Raw genomic sequence first — 25213 nt, forward strand, 5'->3', positions numbered from 1 at the left:
TAAGTTGCCAACAACTCACTTCCATAACGCAGCGTGCTCAACACACAGACCTGGTTGGCTTTCATCTTGGTATTGCACATTAGGAATACTTTATTTGAAGGTGAGCAGCTTAATGAACCCCTGATGTTGTAGGTGATACCATTAGGTCCTGTAAGAGTTGGCATGGTGAGTTAGCGGTTGGGTCTGCCACAGGGTCCTTGTGTCTGTCTCTGTCTCTCTGTTACATAGCCTGTAGTTGCTGGCATGAAGTGGACTGAAGTAGCTGCCTCAGATGGCAGAATCGCATGAGCCAGTACTCCCATGGACACCCAGCCCTGCTGCTGCCAGAGAAACTGTGGCGGCTTCCCGTGGGATATTGCACCATCTCGTGGAACTCTTGTGAGAGCTCCATAAGATCTCACTGGAAGCCGCTGCTGCATGGCCCCACTATATGAGACGGTGGGGCAGGGCTGAAGTGGAGGGGGATGGCATCCTTACCATTTTGCCTCAGGTGGCAGAACAGGCTAGGGTGCTCCTGGTTGCTTATGAGCAGCTCTTTTTAAGTTGGGGGAGCTGTCTGTAAGCGAGTCAGGTCAGCCACTCACAGTCTGTGTGAAGGATGTATCATCATCCAGATTAGGCAATATATCACAGGTGATACATTTGAGTGGTTTTAACTGTGGTCTGTAAGTAACATATGCTGTGACAACGCACCTGAGCTACATTGCCATTTTCTACTGATCATTGTGGAAGATTTGGTATTTGGGGCTTTGGGAACACAGGTCTAAAGCTCCCTTCCTAGAGATGGACTCCTGGGAAACAGACCTCAGAAATGCCCCCTACAGGTTGACAGACTAGGGTGTTGCAAGAGGATCATCCCGCTTGGTGGGAACTTATTGTATGTCTTTTATTTTGAGAGGGGGGGCTTATTCAAAAGGGTAAAATTGTAAAATAGCAGGGTTCACTGACAAGTAATTCAGTTATAGAAGAGAGTAGGCAGGTTGCAAATTTGTCTTTCACCAATTTGGGTACCCTCTATAATATTTTGTGGAGGGAGTAAGGGAGGAGTGTCCAAAGTATTAATCAGCAGGATCAATGAATAATGGTCACTTTCAACTCTGTTACTAGGCAACAAGTTATTATGGGCCAAGCTACTATGAAAAAACATGGTCTCTCTCTTCAAGGTGTTTGATTTGTTTAAGATTCTAATGGATCACATTCAAGCAAACTGTGTGTAATGTATGTAAGTTTGCAAACATCTGTTAAAATGATGTAGGAATCTCCCTTTGTTCTGGTTCAGTCAACAAAAATTCGCCATTCCTTTCACCAGTGGTTATAAACTGACATACTTTTCTGAGTCAAGTCACTTAATTCCAACAACATGGGTTACAACTGAAGGAAATCTATGGATGCTTGCAGACAACAACAAAAGAAGAAGAAGAAGAAGAGTTTGGATTTGATATCCCGCTTTATCACTACCCGAAGGAGTCTCAAAGCGGCTAACATTCTCCTTTCCCTTCCTCCCCCACAACAAACACTCTGTGAGGTGAGTGGGGCTGAGAGACTTCAGAGAAGTGTGACTAGCCCAAGGTCACCCAGCAGCTGCATGTGGAGGAATGGAGACGCGAACCCGGTTCCCCAAATAACGAGTCTACCACTCTTAACCACTACACCACACTGACTCTCAACAACAAAAATATTTTTAAAGCCCTATATGAGCTCTAATTCACTATTTGAGCATTACCTAGTTTCTATCCCATGGGAAGCCAACTTGGAGGCCTCCAGATGTTGTGAACTTCCATTCCAATCAGTCACAGCTAGCATGACTAATGGTGAGGGACGAGGCAAGCTGTAGGCCTCAACATTCAGATGCCACCAGGTTGGTTACCTGTTCTATGTGAAGGGGAAGGCAGCTCTTTCAGTGGCACCTACCCATCCCATGCTGAATCTGGAGGAACTTTGTGAAACTCACAACCCTTTCTAAGACTCCCTGTGTAAGTGGGGTGAAAGCCTTAAGTTGTTCTCAAATGTAGATGTGCACAGCTGAGAAAGCTTTCCCCAACATTTGCAAAGTTTCTGTTTCACCAGGCTTCTCAAGGCAAGCTGCAAAGATGGTTGAAAGCTTTTGTCAGTTCCAGTAATGATTTTTTTAAGGGTAGATGCCTCTGGAACTTGAGAAGGCCAGAAAGGTAGGAAACCAAAAACACATGTCATCAAGCACATCACCAACTACACCTCTGCTCTAACAATGCTACATTTCAGTTCACACCTAAGAGGACTTTGCTGCAATTGAAAGGAAGTTGCTTATTATTATTATTTTAAAATCACAATAAATCAGCACATGCAAAATGCTGAATGACAACAGACAGAACACAGGAATGCAACAGTTTGGGATTAATGGGTCCAAATGTTTCCTTCCATTCACAAAAGGGACTTTGGTCCAATAGGGGCTCCTGCTAACAGGATTCTTGTCCTCCAACTGTAGCTGCCCGATACTCTCTTCCATTCTGTTCGAGCAGGTCTGACAATCTTCTCGAACAGGTTTTTTGTTTTTTTAAATAATTGGCAGGGGAAATCTCATTTTTATTGAATAGAACCTACAGTCACAGATTCTTAGATCCATCCTAGTGTATGGATTCTCAGGGATAAATGAATGAGTGACTGGTGTGAGAGCAAGCAAACACAGATAGTGTCAATGTGCTCGTTTCCCAGCATAAAAACTGCTTCTTAAAACCACACGCAGGTTAAGATCTATTATACCTTTTCTGGGTTTCATTTCATAAATGCCCTTAAAGAACAAATTTATGATAGGGTAGCTACTAGTAATATTTCTCTAGGAAATCCTAGAGTGCTGAGGTTATTTGCCTACAGAGAGATCCTAATTGGTTCTTCACCTCACCACAATCAATGTGACTTGAAATGGGAAATAAACCCCAGGCCTTTGGTGTGTTTCCCCTGAGAACAGAACCAGTTCCTTCTGGGTTAAATAATGGATTGAATGCAAGACCAAAAAATAAAATACAGTATTGTACTTGGAGGATGGAGCTAACTCATGTTGATGGACTTCATATTGAAAAAAAAAATTAATTACATTTTCTTTTAGGAATGAGAAGAGTGAAAATAATGGTCCAAATGATAATCAGAGTGGTGTGTGTGTGTAAGTGTAATCACAGTTCATCTTTTTTCTTCAGGATGATATTCCTCACAAGTTCAGTGATGTGAGGTTTTATTTCCTCAATAGTGACAGTAGAGTCCCAAGCCTTTACCGTTTTCCCATTTGGATCTACAAGGTATTTCCAGAAATTCCAGGTTGGCTCCTCACCAGTGGAATCTGCATAGGAAGGGGAAATGACATATAATCTGATTATTATTCAGTTATAAAGAAAAGGATACTAATGATGGATTTGATTGTCAAAATCAATACAGAAGTTAAGCAAAATAAAAATGTAGGCTAAGCAAAATCTTAGAAAAACTATGGGCAGATCCACACTACATGTTTAGAGAGTATCCAATATACTTTCTTATTATTATTTATTAAATTTGTATACCGCCCTATACCCGTAGATCACAGGGCAGTTCACAACATAAAATTACTATATATGTAAAAAACACAAAATAAATAAAATAAGAACAAAAACAAATCAATAATCCCCTCTTCCGCAAACACATTTAAAAGGGCATTGTGTCAACCAGCCAAAGGCATGGTTAAAGAGGAATACCTTCACCTGGCACCTGATGGTATATAATCAAGGTGCCAGCTGAACCTCCCTGGGGAGGGCATTTCACAAATGGGGAGCTGCTGCAGAAAAGGCTCATCCTTGTGTTGCCACCCGCCAGACTTCTCGTGGAGGAGGCACACGAAGAAGGGCCCCAGAATATGATTTCAGGGTCCAGATAAGTTTATATGGCAAGAGGCGGTCCTTGAGGTATTGTGGTTGTGAGCCATTTAAGGCTTTCTAGGTCAAAACCAGCACTTTGAATTAGCCCTGGAAACTAATTGGCAGCCAGTGCAGTTGGGCCAGGTTCAGTGTAATATAATCAAACTGTCTTGCCCAGGGGTCAGCAAACGTTTTCAGCAGGGGGTCGGTCCACTGTCCCTCAGACCTTGGGGGGGGGGCGGACTGTATTTTTTTGGGGGGAGGGGGATGAACGAATTTCTATGCCCTACAAATAACCCAGAGATGCATTTTCAATAAAAGGACATATTCTACTCATGTAAAAACACACTGATTCCCGGACCGTCCACGGGTCGGATTTAGAAGGTGATTGGGCCAGATTCAGCCCCCGGGCCTTGGTTTGCCTACCCGTGGTCTTCCCCCTGTGAGCATGTGATTTAAATCACATGGCTTCCAAAGCACATGATCCGACATCTTTAACAAACAATAGTTCCCAGGCTTATTTGATGGAAATCATGGATATGTATTAAATCAGGCATATGCAAACTCAAACCCTCCAGATGTTTGGGACTACAATTCCCATCATCCCTGACCACTGGTCCTGTTAGCAAGGGATGATGGGAATTGTAGTCCCAAACATCTGGAGGGCCAGAGTTTGCCTATGCCTGTATTAAATTGATGATGCTGATCTGCTATAACGGCTTATCCACCCTTCCTCTTGTATTGCTGCTTTCCCCCAGAGAAAACCTTGTGGGACACGATGCTGAGGTTTAGTATTTTTATCCTTAATGTCCAAAACTTTATTTTCATTGACTGCTTCTGCGAGTAATCAGGTGCTGGAGCATGCAAACCCCTTCTCTGCCACTGGGTGCAAGCTATCTGCCTACTTCTAGGGAATCCCATGGTTTCTCTCAGCCTGCTTTCTGTTGAGCTGAAGAGATCACTTAGCAATTCTTATAAGGGCTCCTTTCAGTCATTCTGCTTCTGGTAGAAGGCTAGAGGCAGGATGAGCTTCCCCATCTTATAACTCTCATTTTTGTGGGGACGCTTTCAGACTGTCGCTATTCTTGGGTGAGATTCAGTCACATACCAACAAATTCAGTTTGCTCAATTATAGTTGATTGGAAAGTCCTGTACAATAAATCCACTTCCCCAAATGATTGGACTTTTTTGCAGTAAGGAAAGTGATGGGGAAAGTGTGGGATGCAATGTTGTCTAACCTCCCTGTAAATAAATCAGGATAAATGTTCAATAAACAGTTCATCCGGACACAGTCCAAGAGGCATAAGCTCCAACTGTTGCTTACATTCAAAAGACTGCACAAACGGTATCTGGAAAAGTTTAAGTGGAACCTGTAGAGGAGGCCATCTACACTTTTCCAGGAACACACACCTGTGATTTGAATGTTTTTGTACTACTTTGATTTGAAGGACAAGGCAATTACCTAAACCTCAACTGAATTCCTGTCATTCCTATTGAGTTCCTGGGAGATAGAAAAAAGAAGATAGAACATAATCACAACAGATGCTCTAAAAAGAGATTGCTTTTTCACCATTTAACCTTGACTGCATTGAAGAGCTGGCCCTTACACCTTGCTGAACGTTGCCAACCTCCTGGCCACTCTCCCCACGCCATCTGAAATGGCACCGCTCGCTATCATAAATCATCTACGACTTTGGGGGTAAAGCAAATTCAATGTCAGCCACTGTAGAATGCCTGCTGTACTCACCAATTAAATATTTGAAGGCTGGATTTGCCCCAGTGCCCTTGACTGCTATCTTGCTGAACATGGGAAAGGTGACTCCATATGTTTTCCTGGCAAAACTCTCAATTTCTTTGTTGGTGCCTGGTTCTTGAAGTCCAAATTGATTACAAGGGAATGCCAGCACGTTAAAATGATGTGAGCCAAGTTCTCTCTGCAGCTGTTGAAGGGCTTTGTAGTGGCTGTCTGTATAGCCACACTCACTTGCAACATTGACAACTAAGGCTACCTAAAGGGAAAATACCAATGAGAAGGAGACATATTATTTCTTTCACTTATTAGATAGATAGCTAGACAGATGATAGATATAGATCCCTGCATTGGAAAAAAAACTCAGGGCAATTCATAGCACTATAAATACATTCTCACTAGAATCCAAACATTAAAATACAGCAACCAATATTTGCAACAATGTCCACAGTAAGCCATACCCAGCTACAGACTTGGCATTAATGACCAGATAATGACCAGGTAAACAAATGAACCTTCAGCAGGCTTTGAAAACTCATCCCTGTTGATGCTTGCTTTGCTTCAGAGGGGAGGCAATTCCATAAGCTGGGTGCCACAATATTGATTTCAGCAGGAGAGCCTCTGCAGTTCTCAGTGAACAGGTAGGTCCTTCACATAACCTGGCCTTGGCCTCCATGAATTTCTTTAATCCTCTTTTAAAGCCACCTGAGTTGGTGGCTATGGCTACCTCTTGTAGGAACGAATTTCATAGTCTGATCACGTGCTGCATAAAGAAGTGCTTTTTTGTTTGTTTGTCCTACAACATTCAGCTTCATTCAATGCCCACGAGTTCTAGTGTTATGAGAGAGGGAGATAAACCTTTGTTGGTCCACTTTCTCCATGTTGTGCATCATTTTATAAATATCTATCATGCCACCTCTTGCTTTCCTTTTTCTAAACTAAAAAATCCTAAATGCTGCAACCTTTCTTCACAGGGGACTCACTCTATTTCCTTGATCATTTTGCTTGTCCTTTTCTGAACCTTTTCAAACTCTATGATATCCTTTTTGAGGTGAGGTGGCCAGAACTGTACAAAAGTATTCCAAATGCAGTTGCACCATAGATTTATAGAACAGCATTACGATACCAGCAGTTTTTTTTTCCAAGTTCTTTCCTAACAATCCCCAGCAGAGTTTGCCTTTTTCACAGCTACCATACACTGGATCAACATCTTCACTGAGCTATCTACTACAACCCCAGAGAGGTCACTCAGTAACGATTTTGTTGACTGCCCAATACATATATTGTTAGACTATGGCAACAACTAGAACCCCAGCCCTATCTGCAGAAAATTCCCCATAGCATTCAGAAATTCCATGGATTCCATATACAGTATCTCTGGGTGCAGACCATTCTAATGGGTCCCTACCCCTGTAGGAGAATACTCCTGCCGTGGGACCAAACCTCACCAGGAAATCGTCTGAGAAGGACAATGGAATTTCTCCAGCCCTCCTTTTCCAGATCTATCCCTTTCATCTCTTAGGGCAAGAGTTATATTGAAGACATGCCCTGCTCTACGCATCAGGTCAATGACAAATAGAGAGAGTTTCATGGTTGTTATGGAGGCCATGAAGTCCCAAGCAGGCCCACTTAAGGCGCCCTTGGCACAAATGTATGAGTTAATTAGCAGTAGTGTAGTCGCACATTTTGAAGTGCAGGTCATCATGACACAGATTTCCCTCTATTTTCAATGTTCTGAAGAGGAAGGTATTAGCAGACTTGGGAATTGCCACATTTTCCCAAAGTATAAACTATTTTTTTTTGGGGGGGGGGAACAGTAGGGGAGAGAAAAAACTAAAATAGACCAAAGAGTATGCTCAGTGGACATGGAATGATGGCTGACGATTGGAATGGGAGAATAGAAAACTGGATGAAGATGCATGAGCTGGACTGACTGGAGTACTCAGCAGTGCAAAATATTGTTGCAGGACTCATGTGTGCACACACGTGTGCAAGTAACACACACACTGTGTGTGTGTGTGTGTGTGTGTGTGTGTGTGTGTGTGTGTCACTCTCTCACACACTTATTTTCTCGTTCAGGCGACCAATGTGACATTAATAAATGTACTATTTACTATGAGATGTAGTTTTATCTCTGAAGCTAAGCAGATCCAGATCTGAACAATAGCTGAATTGAAAACTTTCTGAGAGTCCCATGTATGCTGATATCAGGTTCTTGGAGAGATCGACCTAGATACTTTGCTCCTTCATTGCCCCCCTGGTTTCCCCTCCCCCCAGTGCTGCCCTTGTTGTGACCCATGACTTCTTTGCAATAACTGCTTTTTACTCTCAGTGCAATTTCTTTATCTGCATGATATCACGCCTCTTTGTTATTTTTTAAAAACTCACAGACAATTCCAGAGCTTCTATCTTTTCAGCCTAGCTTTGCTATCCCCAGACTGGGAGCATCTCTTCACAAAGGGCAGAGGGTGGGAACCTGTGGCCCTCCACATGTTGGACTCCAGTTCCCATCAGCCCAATCAATAGAGTCATTGGCTGGAGATGATGGGAATGGACATCCAGAGGGCTACAGGTTCCACATCCATCACACAGTTAGTCAGGAATTGGCCTGCTAATAGGAAGCCTTTTATAGTTGTTGCTATTGGCATTTCTATCCCAACTTTCCTCCAAAGAGCTCAAGGTACTGTAGTATATGGTTCTCTTCTTCCACGTTTTATCCGTACAACAACCCTGTGAGGTAGGCTGAGAGACTGTGATTGGCCCACCCTGTGAGCTTCATGGGTGAATGGGGATTTGAACCCTGGTCTCCCAAGAGCCTAGTCCAACCCTCAAACCACTACACCACACTGGCTCTAGGCTTGTCAGTGAAGTCTTGTGTCCAAATGGCCACAATACAGGTATACCATAGCTTTCGAGGATCTGGGTACAGCTGGCTACAGTGCTGGACAAGGAGCATGAGAATGTTTTGTCTGGACATGCTTGTAAGGGCAGTGTGAATGCATAAACACTCTTGAGCCAGAAACAGGACTGACTTTGTCAACACTGCATTTAAAAAACCCTGCCAGGTATTTTCAATAGTTTTTCTATAACAAGCTCTCTTGTGTATTTGCTTCCTTGGGTTGTGGGGGGGGGATATAAGGGATATATAGTTTCTGAACACGTTGTGGGCAGTGTCTGAATGCAAGTGTGGGAGTGAGTTTTGCAGAAGCGCAATGTCCTATGCAAAGCACTCTGTCTCTAGATGATACATTTCCAGTTCAAATTAGCAGCGTCTTTATTTGTTATGCTGAACAATGTATATACATCCAGGGCAGAAAGGGAAATCCCAAGTTTTTCCTCTATGAGAGTGATTGATTCTGTCCCTTATATCTCAGACCCTGAGAGCCCTAGGAGTTGAAACAGAGGGAGTTTCCAGTGTGATCATTCCTTGCAGTATCCATAATTTCCAGCCTTAGTTTGTCCATTTAATTGAAAATTACCCATTTAGAGGAAAATCGGGTAATTAAAAAAAACCTGTCACCAACAATCAATTTGTGTACCTCAGCAACCAATATGCAAGATTAAAACTGTCTGGAAGCACCCTAAATTCAGGACGTAATGGGCCTTTTATAGCTTCTGACAGCAGGTAAGAGCAAAAGCAATTATCTGCTGATATACTTGGCATATCAAAATTAATATGAATCAATTACAGGTAGGTAGCCGTGTTGATCTGCCATAGTCAAAACAAAATAAAAAATAAAAGGGTTTTTTAAAAATTTTTATTTTGTTTTGAATGTGAATCAAGTTTGCCATCTAGTGTCCACTGCAAGCATCTCACACTTTGCTCTTTCAGAAATGTCCAAGGGTGTGTGGGTGAAGAAAATAGGGAGCTATGTGAGGATGAAACGAAAGCAATTAATTTGTATGCAGTAGTACCAGTTGTTTATACCCAGAAAAGGGAAAAATTATACCTAAATACAATAGTTCAGGTTGTCAGAACATTGATGACCATATGTTCTGACCACCTAAACTGTTTCAGCATAGACAGAGGTGGGAAAGAGGGGAGTCTGGAGGAAATGACTTAGCTAACCTAGTCTACTGCTCTTCAGATGTTTTGGACCACAATTCCAATCATCCCTAGCCAACAGAGCCTGACTGTGGGTGATAATGGGAGTTGTTATTCAAACCATCTGGAGGGCACCAAGTCAGCAAAGGCTGAACTACAGCCTACAGACTTGCAGTGTGTTAGAACAGGGGTCATAAAAATGAAAAAAGACTTACCTGTAGAGAATAGTATTTTAAAGGGCAATAGTATAAATGAGTTTAAAAAAAAAGTTAAGTATTGCAGAAAAAGATAGGTTTTTCAGCTTCTATGGCAGTTTTCAAAAAATATATACAACTTACTGCTTGTAAGTTAAGCAGCACATTTCAAGAATATTAATTTAAGAGTTGAATCTAACGTGTATCATACTCAGAGTAGACCCACCTAAATTAATGGGCATGACTAACTTAGCATCATTAATGTCAGTGGGCTCATTCTGAGTAGAACCTAGTTCAGACCTTTAGAAAAAGAACATATATAGCATCTTTAATATCTGATACATATATATTAAGTGCATCTTCTTCAGGTAACCCTCTGCATCACATAACACCAATGTTAAAATTTAAAAGAGCAGTGGTAGTTTGACAGGGTTATAAAATTTCAAAATAGATGTTTCCTGTTGAATTCCTCTGTAGCACTGGGCCTCTCCCTCCCACCGTTTTTTCTCCCACCCTGTGAAACAAAACGAAGTTTTCTTAAGAAGGCAACGAACATATTGCAATGAGAATCTGTAAATATTTTTAAAAGAGAGGAGGGAAACCCGCATGGATCCCAATGGTTGTGCTTCAACAAGTGGCATCGCCAGAAAATAACGTAGGCGTTTCGATTCCGAGTGAATGAAAGGCGTCTTGCCTGCCTGCCACGTATACGCGGAATGCTCTGGGGAGGGAAGGAACATCTCATGCAAGAACAAGCAGAAAAGGAACCGGACTTCTGGTGCTTTAATAGAGATTATAGCAGAGCCGTGGGCGCCAATCCTCAGGCAACGCGCCCCAAACGAGACCGTTCCCAAACCGGTCAGGCCAGTTAAAAGATGCATTCCCACCCCCCCACCCCCCGCCACCGTCCTTCATGCAGGCATGCCGATGTGACTCGCTGGTTAGCTGGGGCAGCAGCAGAGGCAGGTCTCCTTGCAAACTTACCGAGCCTCTGTATTTGTCCAGGGAAATTAGCTTGCCCCTGATGTTCACCACTTTATAGGAGTAAAAACTGTCCTCCTTCTGTTCGGTGGCGGAAAATGCTAAGAAGAGCAACGCTCCTATGACGATCAGCATGGCTAAGGGGATAAGAAAAACTTTGGGGAAGGAGGGATACGCTTTGTGCTCTGCACTGCCCTCAGGGTCTAACATACTGCACACAAGCCCAGCACTGACGTCCTCCACCATCGCAAAGCACAGCCGGAAAGAAGCGTCAGCTGCTGTAAAAAGAAATTGCAACAGTTTTTCCTATTTCCGTGTAAAAGCAATCCACATCTTCTCTCTCTCTCTCTCTCTCTTAAAGGGAATCTCCTAAACAGTTTATTAGTGATCTCGCCTATCAAATACCTGATTTGAGATTTGCAGTTCAAGCTGTTCGTTTTGCAAAGGGCTTTAAGGCTAATAGTCTCTTTTCAGACTAATACAAAAACAAAAACTCCAGAGTAGTAATCTTTCTGGCCTTGTATACAAGACTGATACAATCGCTACACATAAATCCAATTAGTCAAAGATGCATTTTAAGTGAACCATAAAATACCAAGCTAGAGAAAAAATCTGTCATTATTATCCAGTTTGAGATATATATTTGAAAGTTGCTTTGACCATGATCGATGATTGGGGTGACCAGGAAGCACAGGCGTCTCTTGCTTCTGCTCCATGAGGCCACTACATTAGCACCCCTGAGGGCATGGGTGTAGCCAGGGGGTGCAGAGAGGGACAGATGCCCCCCTAAATCAAGTAAATAAATAAAAATACTTAACTAACTGACCAATTCCGTCGCAGATAACTTGGTTCTGCCACACACCCCAACATAAAGCCTGCCACCTCCTAAAATAAATCCTTGCTACACCCATGACTGAGGGTACTGCTTTTCTGCATTTAGCAGGAGGTAAAAATAAAATGGAAAGTTTCCTATCACTTCCCTTTTTGCAAAAAGGCTGATTCCAAGAGGAAGAGGGTTTGTTATGTAAGAGCTCCAAAACAGCTTAAATTGTGCAACCTGAACTTGCCAGTAAGTGATTGAATCTCAGCAAGCAACAGTCTGGAAACACCATTTGATCCTTGGACAGAAGCTGTCCTTGTATCCAGGGTCACTGGGATTTCCTGTTCTATCCACATTCATGTTCCATCTACATCTAAAACCACTCTTAGTTTTAAGAGTCGAAACAAAATAGAAAATTCTTTCCAGTAGCACCTTAGAGACCAACTGAGTTTGTTCTTGGTACGAGCTTTCGTGTGCATGCACGAAAGCTCATACCAAGAACAAACTCAGTTGGTCTCTAAGGTGCTACTGGAAAGAATTTTCTATTTTGTTTCGACTATGGCAGACCAACACAGCTACCCACCTGTAATTTTAAGAGTCAGTTGACCGACAAACATATCTACATGCTTCCAGCTAACATCCCAAACATCCCAAACAATCCATTGTATATAGCCAGGCCCTACGTTACAGCCACATTTGTTCCAACTCTACAGACAGAGACTCTCACCTAAGAGATCTACAGCAAACCTTTTTATAACTATATATCTGCCTGATTAAGTTAAACAACAGATCAACAGAGCCAGACTGATACCCAGAGAGAACTTGCTGCAAGACAGACACAAAAAAGAAAATAACAGAACACCACTAGTAATCACATACAGCTCCCAAGTTAAAACAGTACAACACACCATCAGAGATCTACAACCTCTCCTAGACAATGACAGTTCTCTTTCTGAAGCTCTGGGAGGAAGACCTTTCATCACCTACAGACAGCCACCCAATCTTAAACAACTCCTCACCCACAATAATACAACAACAGGACTTAACATGGACACTGGTACCAGAGCCTGCAATAAACCCAGATGCCAACTTTGCTGCCACATACACCCGGACAACACCATTATTGGCCCCAACAACATCAAACATACAGGACTATTTAATTGCTCATCTTCTAACATTGTGTATGCCATCAAATGCCAACAGTGCCCTTCAGCTCTCTATATTGGACAAACAGGCCAAACCCTACGCCAAAGGATAAATGGACATAAATCTGATATCAGGAATCACAAGACAGAGAAACCAGTAGGAGAACACTTCAGTCTCCCAAGACATTCTATACAAGATCTCAAAGTAGCTGTCTTACTACAAAGGAATTTCAAAAATGGACTGGAAAGAGAAGTTGCTGAATTGCAACTAATTACCAGACTTAAAACCATGGAGAGACCAGGTCTGAACAAAGACATTGGATTCTTATCTCATTATACATGACAAAGCTATTTTTAGCCATCGCACCCCTTGCCTTTTCCTGTAAGACCAATTGCAGTCATTAACAGTCGTCAACAGGTTTCCCACACCTATCACCCATTCCCACCACCCTTCTGTGTAATACCCCTCCCCACTCTCTCACTATATATAAGGGTCTGGTGACTTCTGTTTCAGTGTATCTGAAGAAGTGTGCATGCACACGAAAGCTCATACCAAGAACAAACTTAGTTGGTCTCTAAGGTGCTACTGGTATGAATTTTTATTTATTTTTTCTTTTGTTTTGGATACAACTGGGCACCATTTGAATAAAGATGGCAGACTGAACCTTTCAAAATAACTGATTTTAATCACTGGTTTTAACAACTGCTTTCAAAGCTGCACTGCTTTTTTGGGTGGGGGTTAGAATTCCGTTTCTTTCTTGTTTTCTTAAAAAAATCAAAAGAAAGAGTGAGACTGTAGTGGAGACACTGACCATGAGAAATCCAACAGTGGTGCAGTGAGAGAATGTTGGATTTGAAAGAGAGCTGAGCTCACATTTATTTATAACATTTTTATCCCCCTGTCTTCCAAGGAACTCATAATAGCATGAAAGCTGTGCCCCAGTTTATCCTCACAATAATTCCAAAAGGTAGGTAAAACTGAGAATGTGAGTGGGTCAGTGAGCTTCATCATAACCAAGTGAAGATTTGGACCAGGATCTTCCTGCTTCAAGTCCAACATTCAAGTTAAGGGTGCTGGAAATTGCAGCTCTGTGAGGAGTAAACTACAGTTCCCAGGATTCTTATTTGGGGGGGGGGCTGTGTTGTACATGTGTATTGTATATGCTTTAAATGAATGCTGTGGGTGTGACCTGTGCCAGCTCTCAAATTCTTATTCAGCCGTTAAATTCCTTGGGTTGCCTTGGACAAGTCACTAACTCTCAGCCTAATCCAGGCATGGTCAAACTTGGCCCTCCAGCTGTTTTGGGACTACAACTCCCATCATCCCTAGCTAACAGTACCAGTGGTCAGGGATTATGGAGATTGTAGTCCCAAAACAGCTGGAGGACCAAGTTTGGCCATGCCTGCCCTAGTCTATCTAACCAGGCTATTGAGAGGAGAGTAACCCTCTATAGGCAACCAATCTCCATAGAGGAAGGACAATAAGAGAATGCATGCATGTGTATGAAAGGAGATAAGATTTGTTAGCCTTTAGTGTGCATCTTGGCTTGATCACAATGAAAGTGTCCTGAAAAATCCTGGAGACTGCTGGTGTAGAGTGGAGACTGGCAATGAAAGAGGGACAAGTGCTGCAATGCTGTGCACACTTGCTGGAGACTAAGTATCACTGAATTCAGCAGTTGGGAAACAATGGAGGAGTGCACCTTTGTGGGTGAAGTCAAACTGTAGGAAGGTTACAGTGCCTGCTGTGGCTGTGGAGAGACATGTTTAATTGCAGCTGGGCAGATGAAGGCATCTGGTTGTGTGGCTGCAGATACACCATGGTGTTTCTTCTCTCTGTGCTCCTCCAGCATTCATGTCATGTTTGCAGACATCTTTGTCATGCAGAGCTGATCTGCCAGTGGGCCTGGTGCCTGAACTTAAAGCCAACTCCCTGTAGAGCACATCCTTGGGAAACCTGCCATCTTCCATTCTGTGGACATGACCAAGCCAGCATAGACATCGCTGACTCAGGAGTGCAATTCTGTCCTGCCATGTGATGCCCCAAATCTTCCTGGCATTGCTCCTGGTGGCTGTAAGTTGCTCACTTCCAGAAAGTAGTATGCTCAACATGCAGGCCTGGTAGACATTCATATTGGTATTGGACATTAGCATCACATTCTCCCATACCCTTTTGGAGAGGCAAGCCATTGCCGTAGCTGTCTTGCCAATATGCTTGTCCAGCATCAGTTGAAAGGTTGCTGGTTATGGTGGAACCCAGGTAGGTAAAATCTCCTCAAATGTGTGGTCACCAGAGTGCTGGTGATGTTTACACATCCAGAGCAGAGTCCCTAAGATGGTTGGATGGCGTCTTGTTGTACACCTCCTTCCAACAACTCCTGCAGCTATGCTGGTGTCAATGTATTGATTTGTTTTCCTTTGGACCACATCAGTGAGGCCAGGAGCTGGGTCTTATCATCTGAGCGGCCCAGGATCTCCATACACATATTAATTCAAAAGAAATACATGTATGGTCAGGCTGTTACAAACATTACAACCCTTGTGATAAGCACTGGTGCTTGGAAACAGTTTGGGTGGTCTTCATGATTGGATGCACTATATGAAATGACTCTCAGCATGCTGATCCCACAAATCCCTCATCTATAGCATGCTACATTACCACATTACCCTCTCAACCCACGATTATTATTATTATTATTATTATTATTATTATTTTTAACCAAGCTGATAGTTAGCAATGGAGGTGGACTACGCTTAATCCCTTTTCGGAATCTACTTGTGAGCGTCATCAGGAGGATCTGTTCCACAGCTACGTGTTTGTTTGTTTGTTTGCTTGCTTGCTTTCTACGCCACAACTTTTTAAGATCCGTGTTTTGTGTCAAGGAGGCAAAGCAAAAGTCTTAGCACGAGAAATTTTTTGGATGATTAGGTTGCGCGGTTTCCTTTCAGCAAAACCTCACAGGCAGCGCAGAACCGACTTTAACCCGGGCTTAATTTTATTAGGCTACTTCATATGTTTGCGTGGAGGGGACTGTCAGCCCTGGCACAGAAGCCCACGGTGCAAATGAAACCCTGCAGGCAGCAACTCTCGGCCGACGACGGCCCTGAGGCGGCACGCAGCTCGGAGGGCTGCCCTGCCAAAGTGTTTCAGCCTCCACCGTGAAGACGCCTTCCTCCTCCTTCTTTTTAAGGCCTCAAACGAGGAGAAGGGATTTCACCTTTTCCTAGGAGAAGGGAGGGGGCTATCGGGATTGTAGTTACAGTGGACGGGTGGGAGGGTGGGGGCAGCAAAACAGCAGCGGCTGCCGCTGCCTTGAGGGAGGTTGGCAGAAAAGAGCCTCCGCCGCCTCCCTCCGTCCCTCACACCGCCGTCCCACCCCCCCGCCGCGCGCGCCTCCTTTCCCCTCCCCCACAATGCAGTGCGCGCCGCGGCTGACATGGCGGCCGGCCCAGATTGAGGCGCTCGCGTCGGGGCCTCCCAACTGTCGGAGCAGGACATGGAGGGGGACGCGGCCGGCACATCCCTGGGCTGACAGCCAGGTACTTGAGTCCCCCGAGAAAGAGAGAGAGGGCGGCGGCGGCGGCAGACGGAAGCGCCCCCCCCGTCGCTCTTTCGCCCTCCTTCCGTGCCCGCTCCTGGCTTCTACCCTCCTTGGGGTGGGGGGAGGGGGGCTCTCTGCACCAAGGCCCTCCGCTCGCCTCCGCCACGGTCTCCCCCGCGGCACCCACTTTTGAAAGTCTTCTCGAAGCGCCTCTTTTTGGGTGGGTGGGTGGGTGGTGGGGGTCTGCCAGACGCCCTCCTAGCTAGGGTCCTGGTTGGGACCCCACTTCCCCATTCCCTGCTTTTGTTTCTCTCCTGTCTGGGTGGGAAGAATAGAAAGTTTAAGGGAAAGAGGCCCTTGGTTGAGGAGTGCCCTGAGCGAGTTGTTCTGGTGTTTTTTTTGTGGGGGTGGTGGTGTGGTTGGCTTATTCGACAGTTTAGAGGGGGGGAACCGAAAAGTCGGCGCTGTTGATCTTGCACGTGTACTTCTGAAGGCTAAGAGGGGGTGTTGTTTGTTCCGTGGGAGCTCTCTATAAAGACGTTGGAGCGTAGCCTATAGAAGCATGTTTTTGGGAAATCGAGCTGTTTTTCTGACAGTGGGCTAAGCTGTTAACACAACTTGATAGGTTTCCTTCGAGGAGGGGCTTGACGCAGATCTGCACAGAATAGCCCTTTCGCACTCGGGGCTTTTAATTGGGGGGCTCCTGAGTGCCGGTTTTAGTGTCTCTGGTGTCTGGGAGCCTCTCAGCAAAGCAGATGGGTGAATAGTGGGGTCAGTGCCATCCCTGTTGTAAATTATTATGCAGCACCATTAGCCTACAAGGCACTTTAAAGAGCTTTGTAACTACTACAACAAATAGGTTTCTACCTTAAGGCAATTGCACTACAAAATAGCAGAGCATATTGTGCCATTTAGTGATGGTGGGTAGGCTTCTGGCTTTCTGCCTTAGCAGTGGACCACTTTCACTTGCAACCTTCCCACTATAAAGTGATCTCTGGTCAACAGCTGGTTAAAAAACTAATTAGTTGTCTGCATTTTGCAAATGGAGAAAATCAAGGGTTCATGCTTCAGCAACAGAAGCAGGTATATATTAAAGTTGCAGCTTTTATGTTGTTGCACATTTCAAAAGCACATTATGAGGAAGCGTTCTGTGCGGTTCGCGCATGCGCAAAAGTGCTGCTCTGGTTGCAGACTTTTCGGGGTGCAAATGGCACCCTGGAACGGATCGTGTTCACAAACAGAGGTGCCACTGTAATCATCTTAAGCATTATGACATTGTAATAACCTTTTGAACGTAAGATTTCACCACATGAAGGTTGAAAAATATTTGATATTGCTTGGGTTCACTGTCAACCCTTTTAGGTGCCTGTCCAATAAATAGCTGAAAACTATGTCAAATTCATTTATGCTAACATCAATTTCTTAAAGGGCACCTGATATTTTTATGGTGGTGTTCACCTGTATAGAATTGTGGAAGATTCTTCCATTATTACAGCGTGAAAGAAGCATACTAGCTGATGATTTCTCAAAATTTGGGTTCATAGTAGAAGTTATCTTTTAGGTTTTAAAAGAATGATCTAGTTTACACATCATGGTAAACCATAGTTAATAATATTATGTTAGCAAGGAGATTGATTCTGCTTCACTCTTCCTTTACTTGTAGAGTCACTGTGTTGTTGTTGTTGTTGTTGTTGTTGTTATTTATAATACAAATCTCATGAGTTAGGGCAACAACCCAAACTCCTTGGCTGAGCATTTTGTCTGAATTGAGAATTATGGTTTGTTTTGTGCCCAATAAACCTTGATTGATGTCAAGAACAAATCTTGGCTTTACATTGTGGTTTGTGTGGAGGAGAACTAACCACAATCCCATTTGGACATGATGCAAGCCAGGAATTAAGTTTTGTTACTCCTGTTCACATGAGGGAGAGTGAAGCAGAAGCTGTCTGCATTCCTGGTGAACCATTAACTGTGGTTTACTGTGACGCTGTAAACATAACCAGATCCTTTCTGACAGCAGGTGATTGCCATTCTGTAACAAACGTAGACTTTCTGCATATTAGTATTTATGCAAATTGGGTAAAACCCCAGTTTACAGCTGAGTGATACACTACCCTTATTCTGAGAAGCTGTTCGTGCAGTTTATGGTGTGAGAGACTACAAGCAGTACATATCTTGTATGGAGATTTTTGAATGCTGCCAATGAACCCTGAACAGGGTAATGTTTGTTAGGAAGTTAAAGTTCATGTTGCAGCAAGTTCACATGATGTAGTATTTCCAAATACTGAAAGAATCAAAATCAGTTGAGCTAGGCAAGAGTGTTAATGTCACATTTAATAGTTATTGTGACTATCAACCACAGGGAATAAGATCAGCAATGGCAAGATAGAATTATCTGTCTCCTGTCACCAGATTCCACTCCAGTTTCTCCAGTGAGCGCAGATTAAATCTAAAGAAAACTTTTCTATCACTTTCAGTATGTTTAGTAAAATACATTACATTACGTCAGCCCAGATGTCCTTGTGATGAAGCTGTCCAAATCACATAGAAAAGGAAAGTGATTTTAAAAGCAAAAGAGGCATGTGGGTGAAGGGTACAGAACTCTTCCCTCACTCCACATCTTATCTCCCTGCATGCCATTTCTTCAGGCACTAGTTTCTGAGCAGAGGTCACATACCATGTCTAGAACTGTACTTAGTTTTCCAAATGTGGCCACATCACAGATATATACTGCTTTGTATTTAAACATTCACCTGGTAGGCAACCCAGAATTCCATACACATGAATGAGAGGGCTGGTGAAAGAGTGAAGGACTGCTTCCTCCCTCCTCTGTGCCCATGATAGAAATCAAGCAAACTGTCAGAGGAGGGAAGCCTGCTTCTCTGTGCTTATAATAGAAATGTAGTGGGCAACTACAGAAGGGATGGAGCTTTCTTTGCCTCCTCTCTCAGCCTTGAGCAGGCACTAGTTAAAGATAAACCTTTGTGGGTTTATCTACAAGGCTGGATTTACCGGTACGTGAGGACATTGTTATATAGCAATTACAAAACAGAAGGCCATTTTATCATAAAAGCCATCAAAATTGTTGTCTTTTCCAACAGCTGTTACGTATACTGAGGAGCTTTTGGTAAAGTGCTTTGTCAAAAGCTTTTTGAAATCTTGGATACAGTACCTACTGGATCACTGCATGTTCGTTGTGCTTTCAAAGAATTCAAAATCATTGGTAAGGCCAAACTTCCTGTTGTAGAAACCATGCTGATTCTTCCCCAGCAAGGCTTTTTCATCTGTATAAACACTATACCTTTGCTTATGCTTTCCATCAATTAACCTGGTATGGAAGTTAGGCCTCTAATTCCTCCTGGATGCATTCAAAGAAAAAGATAAACCATTTCCAGTCATCTGGTAAGGAGGCTGTTTTTTTTAGTGACAAGCTGCACATTTTTCTTTTCTTGTGTTTAAAGAAAGTAATATTTAAAGAATTTTTGGGGGGCAATTTGCTAAAAACTACTTGTGGGGTTTTTTTGTGCTTACTACTGCCAATTTACATTCATTTTGCCAGAATTTGTGGTTCTATAGGGAGGAATTTGGGCAAGAATTCTTCTTTTCAAAGTAAGCCTTCTTGCCCTGTGTTGGTTTCTGATCTTCAGCTTAAATTGGATGTGTTTGGACAATCAAATTTTGTCTTACTAAACTACCTTAAGATAAAAATGAACTTTGTGCATCTACCTGTACATTCAGTGGCTTTGCTCCTCACTTCACACAAGTGGAAACACAAGCTAGAATTTTGCTGTAGCTTCTTGTTATATTTGAAGTGGGAAATTAATGCTTTCAAAACAACCCTGGACATGAAAACCAGCTTTAAACGATTACTTCATATTCTGGCTTGCTTGCAGGCCATTTCCTAGTCCAGACATAATTTCTCAGTTTGGAAGTTATGGTTAACTGTGCCTCTCTGGCTTATTTCCCCACTTGTGTGAAGGGAGGAGCAAAGCAGCTGCATACATAAAGCTTATTCACTGCTCAGCTTACTAAATTGATATTTGATTGTCCCAGTGTGGCCATTTTCTTTGGGCTTATATTATAATGGGTTTAAATAGCACTCAAATGTCCTGATACTCATCCCCCCCCCCGAAGTTTCCTCCCAAGAAATGGAAGTGCCACTGTACTGTACTGGATTGGAGCTGCAGTGCAGGGATAGTCCCCCTCACACACCTCTCATGCAATTTTTCTCACTTTAAAATAGCCACATCTGCCCAAAGCTTGGATCTGCCCTCTCAAGGCAAATACCTCTTAGGGATGGGTGATTTGAAACTAGGAAAATAACACTGAGAGAAAGGGTCCCACCTTCCTGCCCCAAATTAGGTTTGTTAATAGGCAAACTTAGTTCATTAATCATATGCTTTTTTAAATAAACTAATATTATTTAAATAGGGTGGTGGGTAGGTGGGTGGGACGTGTGGTCCCCCTGATGCTCCCAGCCAACATGGCCAGTGATCAGTTTTGATGGAAGTTGTAGTTGTATGGAGAGCTACAGGTTCCCCATCCCTGCTTTTAGCTCTTGACAGGTCTAATATTTTAGTTCCTCCTTTAGTATTAAATGTTATTAAGCTTTTTGTATGAGTTGTAGTTCAGTGGGTTTGGGTTTATGTGGTTTTGCGATAATTCACATCCTGATATTACACCCAGTTGGTAGAGCTGGTGGAAGATAACTGAGACTACGAAACCTTAAAAACCAACAGGAAACAAAAGTGAAACTTATCTGCAAGTGTCTGAGTCAAATCATATTAATAGAACCTCAAACATAGCAAGTTTCAGGTTTAAGCGCCAGGTGGCTGATATCTTTCTCTCTGTTGTAGCAATGTAGTTGTCATTCCTTTCCTATCAAGGCAATATCAATGGTTGGGGAACATGGTTAGCCCCCCAACTGATCAATTTCCCCAGCTGATGTCAGCATTTATATAATAAGAATTTGCTGCCTGTTCTGAGCAGGTTGAGGTGGGTTAGGGTTACAAATACAAGTGAATTAACAAATACAGTCATACCCCGGGTTGCGCACGCTCCGTGTTGTGTACGTTCGGGTTAAGAACACCCGCAACCCGGAAGCGTTTCCAGAGCGCACGCGCGACCCCCAGATGTGCAGAACGCTTCTGCACACTTTGTGTACGCGCAGAAGCGCTCAAATCGCGCTACTTCCAGGTTTTCGGGTTTCTTTCGTGCGTTCGGGATACGCACACCCGCGTTATGCACGGCAACCCGGAACAGATCGCGTGTGTAACCTGGTATTACACTGTAACTACGTAAATGAAGGATAGTTTTTATTCTGGAATCATTAATTGTTATTACATTGCTAAAGCAAATGTTGCCCTTTTTAACCTTTGAGGTAATTTTAAAAAGCAATATTTACAAGATATATTTTATTGCAACTTTCAGGTAGTCCTTGGTGTTACATATCATTGTTCTGACACTGTTGCAATACAATGTACTTTTCTCTGAACCAAAAAGCTGAAGTGAAAGCAAACTTATTTTGGCAGTTGTAGAGGTATAAGTAAAGCAGAGGCCTATGTACGAATGCTCTGACATTTTTTTTTTAAATGTTTGTGAGAACATTACTAGTTGGCAGCATTTCTACAAAACAATTGTAAGAGTTTGGAGCTCTAATGTGGCCAGTAAGGTAGAAGTCCCTAGGAAGCCTCATGCCTAACATCATGTGCTGAAGGATATTTCTCCCCCTGCTGCTTTAGTACTTGTGTTGCCCCAACAAAGGGCAAAGAAAAATCTCAAAATTAATGGGCAGAGCAAACTTAACCCAGGGCCTGTGAGCTGCAGAGCCACTACCACATCCAAAACTTTGCTGGTTCACAAGCTGCAGGCTGGCATAGGAACAGAACCTTTGGAATATCTCCAGTGTTTTGGATTCAGTATCACCTTGTTTTGGGGCTCTCTGCACTCTATGATTGTTGGGAGAGCTACTAGCACCAGCTTACCACCCACTTGGTCAAAGCTAGCTGACCCTCTTCCCCTGCAGGTTGGTGGAGAGAATCTCTGCTCCATCCTAATCACCCCAGCCAACAAAATGTGGAGGAGGGTTTGGAGTGTGCTCTTATTAAACTAATAGAGGACATTTCCATTACACCATGTGAATGTTCTCTCCATTATTCTCTCCCCCCCCCCGACATGCTTAGTTTTAGTCTCTCATTGCAAGCATTTTTTATATTAATTTAATTTAGGCTTATGTTTAACAATGTAAGAGTTTCTTTGTGTTATCATTCTCAATTTTTCTCATCAGACAATCAGCCAGATACCCTGCTTGAACAGAGGATTCTGCTCCACTCCAGTTGTTGCAAAATTATATTTCAAGTAGTCTCAAGTAATAGACGAAGCAGGTCTTCTCAATAATGGAAGAGGGCAAGAGCTCAAAAACTGGAAATCATGACACAAGAAAATCTGCCCGAATTGTCTGTGAAGAAAGCAAAGCTGTCAGAGTTACAACCAATCAAAATTATAAAACTAACAAAAATGACAAATCTATAAAAGAAGCTGGAAAAAGTTCTTCAGGTGGGAGCAGTTGCAAAAAGAATAAGCAAAATGATGTTTGTCCTGAAAAGTCAGGAGAAAATAAATCATGTAAGACAAATAGTTGTATTGCTGGATGTAAAGACATGGGGTCAAATATTCAAGATCAATGTAAAGCAAAAAGGTTACCAAATGTACCAGCAGAAGTAGATAATCCGAAACAGATAAGAGCTCAGCACATGGTTGAAAATCTTTCAAGCTCCCATATTTCAGAGAATGGTGCCAGCACAGAAAGTTTACCATCTGTCCAGAGAAGGAGTTCTGAATTGGAAAATCCACCTGGAGATGATATATCCAAAATTAATACTAATCGACCTGGGGACTCAGTCAAAAGTGGTTTGGATCTGGGACCAATGGAACACAAATCTGAAGACTCCTGTGAGTGCTGGATTCAGTTTTTATTTTAAAAAATCCAACAGTCTGAAATGCATTTTGAATGGCTTTTGCTTTGTGCATGTTAGTTATATCTATATTGTCAAGTGTGGTAGAAAAATGTGTTTTTTAATGTAAGCTTGCCCCACGACCTTTAAAAGTACAAAAATATTTTTCTGTGTTTCAGCACAGAAATAATTATAGCTCTGAAATAAAACATTCTCTTGCATTTTGCTCAGTCACTCTAAGATGCTTTGATCGTTTCTAAGCAGCTATTATGAACCTAGTTTTTAGCTAATATATCAGAATAGCTTGTTTTCCCCCCATGTAGACCTACTCATACACCAGGAAGAGGTGATAAAATGGAATGCAGCACATCAGATGGCAGGTGTAGGGTCACATTTTCAACTCCTTCTCTATGTTAAAAACAAACTAACAAAATACATATGCATGCATCTCCATTCAAATAGAAAATTGGCATACCAGATGAAGGCCTATTCTAAAATCTTCCTCCTAAGTCTTTAAAGAAAAAAACAGGGATGTAATTCAAATGTGGTATCTCCCACATGCCACCTAAAACATGGCAGTCCATTTTCCCACCCCATTCTGTTACATGTGTAGACCTGGTGTGGATCAAGTCTAATGTCACACTGTCTCTGTGTGCTATAGCATTCATTTCTTTATTTGGTTTTTTGTTGTTCAAATTTTAAATCCCTCTTATTCCAACCAGGATACCTGGGCAGTTTACAAAATACTAATTAAAAGTAATAAAAGTATTTTTTAAAATAATAATAATACTGATTAAAGCCAATAAAAACAAAGTAAAACAACACACAAATTTGAAAAACCAGTACAGTACACAGTATAAATACAGTATTAGGAATAAGTCCATGAAGACTGGGCAATCACTTTCCTCCAATCACCCGGGTGAGCAGATGCTCTAGCACTGAACTACCGGTATATGTCTTCATTTGAAGTGATGTGTGAACCAGGCCTAAATATAACATGCAATTGAAGTCAATAAAACATTGCATATTGGTTTATAATAATAATAATTACCTGTTATGTTATCTCGGTAATTCTAATAGCTCAAGGGTATGATTCTTGTTAATGATGCTGAGAACAATCGAAAAAGTTTTACTTTTTAAAATTCAGCTTTATTTCTATGCTTAGATTTGCATAATTATCAAGGAGAGAGCATATTCACATTATAGGATTTCCAATTTATTTAATTTTCCCTTAGCTTACATTTAAGGTAGTCTGGAGAAAACAGGTTAATAATCAACTTTGTTCTTTCTTTCATTAGGTAAAATAAAAAATCCAGATTCTGCTAAAGAAGCTAATTCAGAGGCTGATTATTTAGAAAATATTGCTGTAATTGATGAATCAACATTGACGGCAGAACAGCAGCTAGGCTTGAAACAAGCAGAAGAGCGACTGGAAAGAGATTACATTATTCGCTTGGAAAAAGTAAGTAAACTACAGTTGTCTTTTTTAGGTAATGGTTTTTTTCCACGTACCATAGCATGTAACATAATTCAGAAGACATGAATTAGCTACTTAATTTCTTTAATAACAGTGGAGTGTGAGATGGTTCTCTTTAAGGAGGCTTCTCCTTTGCTTTTTCCCCCTTATAGCAGATGTTGATTTGCACTGTGTGTTCCCTTAATCAGTGGGAACACAAATTATATGCTTTTCATTTCAGTTGGGGTCTAATCACATGATATTTTGGGTGCATTGTAAAACCTTGGGAAAAAGGCAGTTGGTCCATGACAAGCCAACATTTGTGTGTTTGCCACCACTTGCCTAATTGATTTTGGGTCATGTCAGGAGACATTATTTCTGAGCAATTTTGGGTGATGTGTAAAAAGCTGAATTTTGTGCATGTTAGCCAGTGTGCATAACCATTCTCACAAGTGCTGTGGGTCAATGCA

At 42.4% G+C, this 25213-nt stretch overlaps 2 protein-coding genes across 4 annotated transcripts in view; one reads left to right on the plus strand and one right to left on the minus strand.

Annotated features, from left to right (window-relative positions):
* Positions 1–2268: 2268 nt before the first annotated feature.
* Positions 2269–11094, minus strand: GPX7 (glutathione peroxidase 7). Its single transcript, XM_033152124.1, has 3 exons — positions 10831–11094; positions 5605–5866; positions 2269–3310 (listed from the first exon to the last, which is right to left on the minus strand). Exons 1-3 carry the CDS (start codon positions 11071–11073, stop codon positions 3147–3149), a joined length of 669 nt encoding a protein of 222 aa, XP_033008015.1. The 5' UTR covers positions 11074–11094; the 3' UTR covers positions 2269–3146.
* A 5108-nt stretch (positions 11095–16202) lies between these two features.
* TUT4 (terminal uridylyl transferase 4) overlaps positions 16203–25213 on the plus strand; it is a 35086-nt gene continuing 26075 nt past the window's right edge. For 2 of the 3 annotated variants that reach the window (XM_033152126.1, XM_033152128.1), the window contains exons 1-3: positions 16203–16332; positions 22621–23285; positions 24586–24749. In XM_033152126.1, coding sequence (XP_033008017.1) covers positions 22730–23285; positions 24586–24749 — 720 coding nt within the window. In that variant the 5' untranslated portion in view covers positions 16203–16332; positions 22621–22729. Of the gene's footprint in view, positions 16333–19435; positions 19558–22620; positions 23286–24585; positions 24750–25213 lie in introns of all 3 variants that reach the window. The other variant, XM_033152127.1, reaches the window with a different exon arrangement.

The sequence above is a fragment of the Lacerta agilis genome, chromosome 6, assembly GCF_009819535.1.
Source record: "Lacerta agilis isolate rLacAgi1 chromosome 6, rLacAgi1.pri, whole genome shotgun sequence".
In the NCBI taxonomy this organism is placed as follows: Eukaryota; Metazoa; Chordata; class Lepidosauria; order Squamata; family Lacertidae; genus Lacerta; species Lacerta agilis.

What these genes read in the sequence shown, in the direction of transcription:
- GPX7 (XM_033152124.1), bottom strand. Translation starts at nt 11,073, where the DNA reads ATGGTGGAGGACGTCAGTGCTGGGCTTGTGTGCAGTATGTTAGACCCT. An exon ending in TGGACAAATACAGAGGCTCG is followed by an intron (nt 5,867 to 10,830) that starts GTAAGTTTGCAA and finishes TTTTCCCTTTAG; the next exon opens with GTAGCCTTAGTTGTCAATGT. An exon ending in AGCCTTCAAATATTTAATTG is followed by an intron (nt 3,311 to 5,604) that starts GTGAGTACAGCA and finishes CTTCCTATGCAG; the next exon opens with ATTCCACTGGTGAGGAGCCA.